This window comes from Echinops telfairi, unplaced genomic scaffold, assembly GCF_000313985.2.
Source record: "Echinops telfairi isolate 266 unplaced genomic scaffold, ASM31398v2 ScPeMD7_7466;HRSCAF=8504, whole genome shotgun sequence".
NCBI classification, from domain to species: domain Eukaryota; kingdom Metazoa; phylum Chordata; class Mammalia; order Afrosoricida; family Tenrecidae; genus Echinops; species Echinops telfairi.
This window is the reverse complement of record NW_022111366.1, coordinates 6,397,668-6,400,719: the sequence shown is the minus strand read 5'-3', so window position 1 is coordinate 6,400,719 and position 3,052 is coordinate 6,397,668. Positions and strand designations below refer to the sequence as shown.

Here is a 3,052-nt window from a genome sequence, read left to right as displayed (position 1 = left end):
GTGGTCCATGGAACTGACCTGAAGGACATGACGTGTGTGTGTGTGTGTCTGTGTGTGTGTGTGTGTCGAGGGGGAAGTCTTGTCATCTCACATGAGCTGCTGCTATTGGCCACGATCTGTAAGCTTGATGAAAATGGAGTTGAAGGTGTTTTTCTGGCACATCCAGAGTGGGCTCGTTTCTGGGCTGCGAAGTTCAGCAGAACTCTTGCAGTCAGCTCCTAAGGTAAAATGGCATCGACCCACCCTGCACACCTCCTGGTTGTATTTTGTAGGAAGGCATTTAAATTATTTACGTAAGTCTTCCTATTCTCCTTCGCATAGACTGGCTGGCCCCTACTTGGGGTGACACCTCTCTCTCCAATGGGAGGTGCAAATGCAGATGATTCTCTTCCTAGTGTTTGGGGCCCTTCCCCAGTGGGAGCTCTTCCTTCACTCTGAACGGGAAAGGGCACCTTACTCCCACTTCTTTACGCTTACCGTTGGAAGGCATACTTGAGTTAGCTGCGGGGCTAGTCAGTGGTCCACCCCTCCTGGGGCAGACCTGTCTGACACCCCCTCTCCCCCATCCTCCCCGTACTAGCACCTGCTCCACACAGGGGCTCAGTGATACTTCTAACAGCGAACAAGTGAGCCAAGGTGCTGGCCTCAATTTCTCAAGGAGGGGCGCTGAGACCAGCGGCACCAGTGGCCCACTCTGAGAAGCCCGGCGCAGTACAGGTCTTAGAGTCCTGAGCTGAAGCCTCGCAGCTCTCTTCACCCAGTCTTCACAGTAAACAATCCTTTTCTCCTTGTAAGAACTGTCCTCTGTAAGTGGTGATCCCTGTCATGTCCTAACACCTCCACTGTGCCGTAAAAGTAGACTTAGGCGATGACTCCATGGCTAACCGCGCAGTAAGAGGTGGACCCATTGGGCACTTGGCCCTGCACTGGCCCTCACCGGCCCTTGCCCGCCGCCCTCCCTGCAGGGTTCTGCCACCTTTCCCTGCCCGATGAGCAGTTTCCCGAAGGGTTCCAGTTCGACACCGATGATGTGAACTTCCCCGTCGACAACCTCTGCTTTGTGGGGCTCATCTCCATGATTGACCCTCCTCGCGCCGCCGTCCCTGACGCCGTGGGCAAGTGCCGCAGTGCTGGAATCAAGGTAGTGCCCGCCACCCCGGCTCGGGTGCACGGCTGTGTCTGTCTCTCCCGGAATGTTTGTTTCTCATCCCCTGCTGTTTCGTTGTCACCAGAATCAAACCTCAGCTGGTCTTAAAATGTTTACGACCGCAGGTGAGACGAAGTGGGGCGAAGCAAAGCAGTGTGAGCCCATTTACAAGAGGGGCAGACCTGGTGTGCGTCCCTGAGTTTTCAGAGACCCAGAGTCTTTGAAATCCCCATCCTTCACACGGCGCGTGGCATGTCTCCCACGCTTGCGGTGTTTGGGTTCACTGAGTAAGGTGTTTGGCGACTGGCCTGAGCAGCTTTGTACAAGGGACACCCCCACTGCTCGGGGGATGCCTTTTGGAATGCCTCTTCGGAGGATGGCCTTGGCTCAGAAAGAGCCGTCACAGGTTTGGGATGGGTGTAACCACCTGGAGCTCATCCCCAAATTCAGGCCACTTTGATCATGCCGGGGTTTGCTTTATCATTCTTTGCCGCCGTCAGTAAAGACCCCCGCATGAAGGTGGCCTCGTGACGAGTTGCAAGCAGACTCATCCTTAACCTCTCACTAGATGCTGGGGGCTCCAGGGACTTTCTGGGGGAAATAGAAAGAAGAGATCCAAAAATGGCCTTTCTTTTTTTCACCAACAAACGTTTCGAATGCCCTTGCGTTCGGCATGCTTCACGGTCGTTGTTCTTGGCAGTTGCACGTGGTCGATCGCCCTGCCTCTTGTTACAGGTCATCATGGTCACAGGGGACCACCCAATCACAGCGAAAGCCATCGCCAAAGGTGTGGGCATCATCTCAGAGGGCAACGAAACCGTGGAAGACATTGCTGCTCGCCTCAACATCCCAGTGAGCCAGGTCAATCCCAGGTACGGCCGGAGGCGCAGCTCACGGGCGGCCCTGAGTGGCTCGTCACTGGCAGCTGTGAGCACAACCAGTACCGGTGGCGAGCCATGGGACCGGTCCTAGGGAAGGGTTCAGTACAAGAGTGAGCTCTATGAACCAACACCTAGGGTGGTACTTTTTGTTCTAGCACTTGGTGTGTTGACCTGTGACACAAGTAATCTCCCTTTTCAGGGCGGAGGAGCTAAGGGCTAGATCGGTTCAAAGTGCTTTAGAAGTGGTGGAGTCAGACAGTGGCGTCTGATCCCTGCTGTTAGCTGCTGCGCTGCTTAGCCGTGCCAGTCTGTGGGTCCACAGGAGACACACGCCGAGAGGAAAGGACAGTTACTGAAGTCGTTCCAGGCCGTGGCAGACAGCTCCCTCGCCCTGCATGGGTGATTGGGCTGGGGGAGGCTTAGCACTTTATCAGCTCTGCCACTTTGTACAACGTGGCCTGTTAGTTCCACGTGATGGGACATGATAGGCCGGGCCTGCCTTGAAGGAGATGGTTGACCTGGAACGTTCGCTACACAGATCACGCCTCCTCCTTCCGCCTTTGCTCCGTGTGTCCCGAGACGCAGCCTCCCCCTGGTGAGGGTGAGCATTGTGCGGATGGAGTCATGGGGCATCGCTTTGCTGTCTTCACTGCAGAGATGCCAAGGCCTGTGTGGTCCATGGAACTGACCTGAAGGACATGACGTCCGAGCAGCTGGATGACATTTTGAAGTACCACACGGAGATTGTGTTTGCCAGGACCTCCCCTCAGCAGAAGCTCATCATTGTGGAAGGCTGCCAGAGACAGGTCAGGGGCGTGGCCAGAGCCTGCAGGCTGGCCCAGCCACTCACTGTCGACCCCCGAGGTGGTGGCTCGCGTGCCAACGAACACAGGGCGAGGGAAGCACCCACTCCACTCTCCTCAAGCCAGGAGAAGCCAGCCTCCTCTCAGGAGTGCAGTGAGATGGCTGGCTGAGTGGTCGCGGTTGAGTAGAGAATAGGCCAGGTCTCCACAGTGGCCTGTTG

The 3,052-nt window shown here is 56.1% G+C and overlaps 1 protein-coding gene across 1 annotated transcript in view; it reads left to right on the top strand.

The window, feature by feature from the left end:
- ATP1A1 (ATPase Na+/K+ transporting subunit alpha 1) overlaps positions 1–3,052 on the top strand; it is a 20,275-nt gene that overhangs the window by 11,206 nt on the left and 6,017 nt on the right. Inside the window, exons 12-14 of the mRNA XM_004714862.4 lie at positions 966–1,141; positions 1,883–2,019; positions 2,684–2,834. Of these exons, the coding sequence (XP_004714919.1) occupies positions 966–1,141; positions 1,883–2,019; positions 2,684–2,834 (464 nt within the window). The remainder of the gene's footprint in view (positions 1–965; positions 1,142–1,882; positions 2,020–2,683; positions 2,835–3,052) is intronic.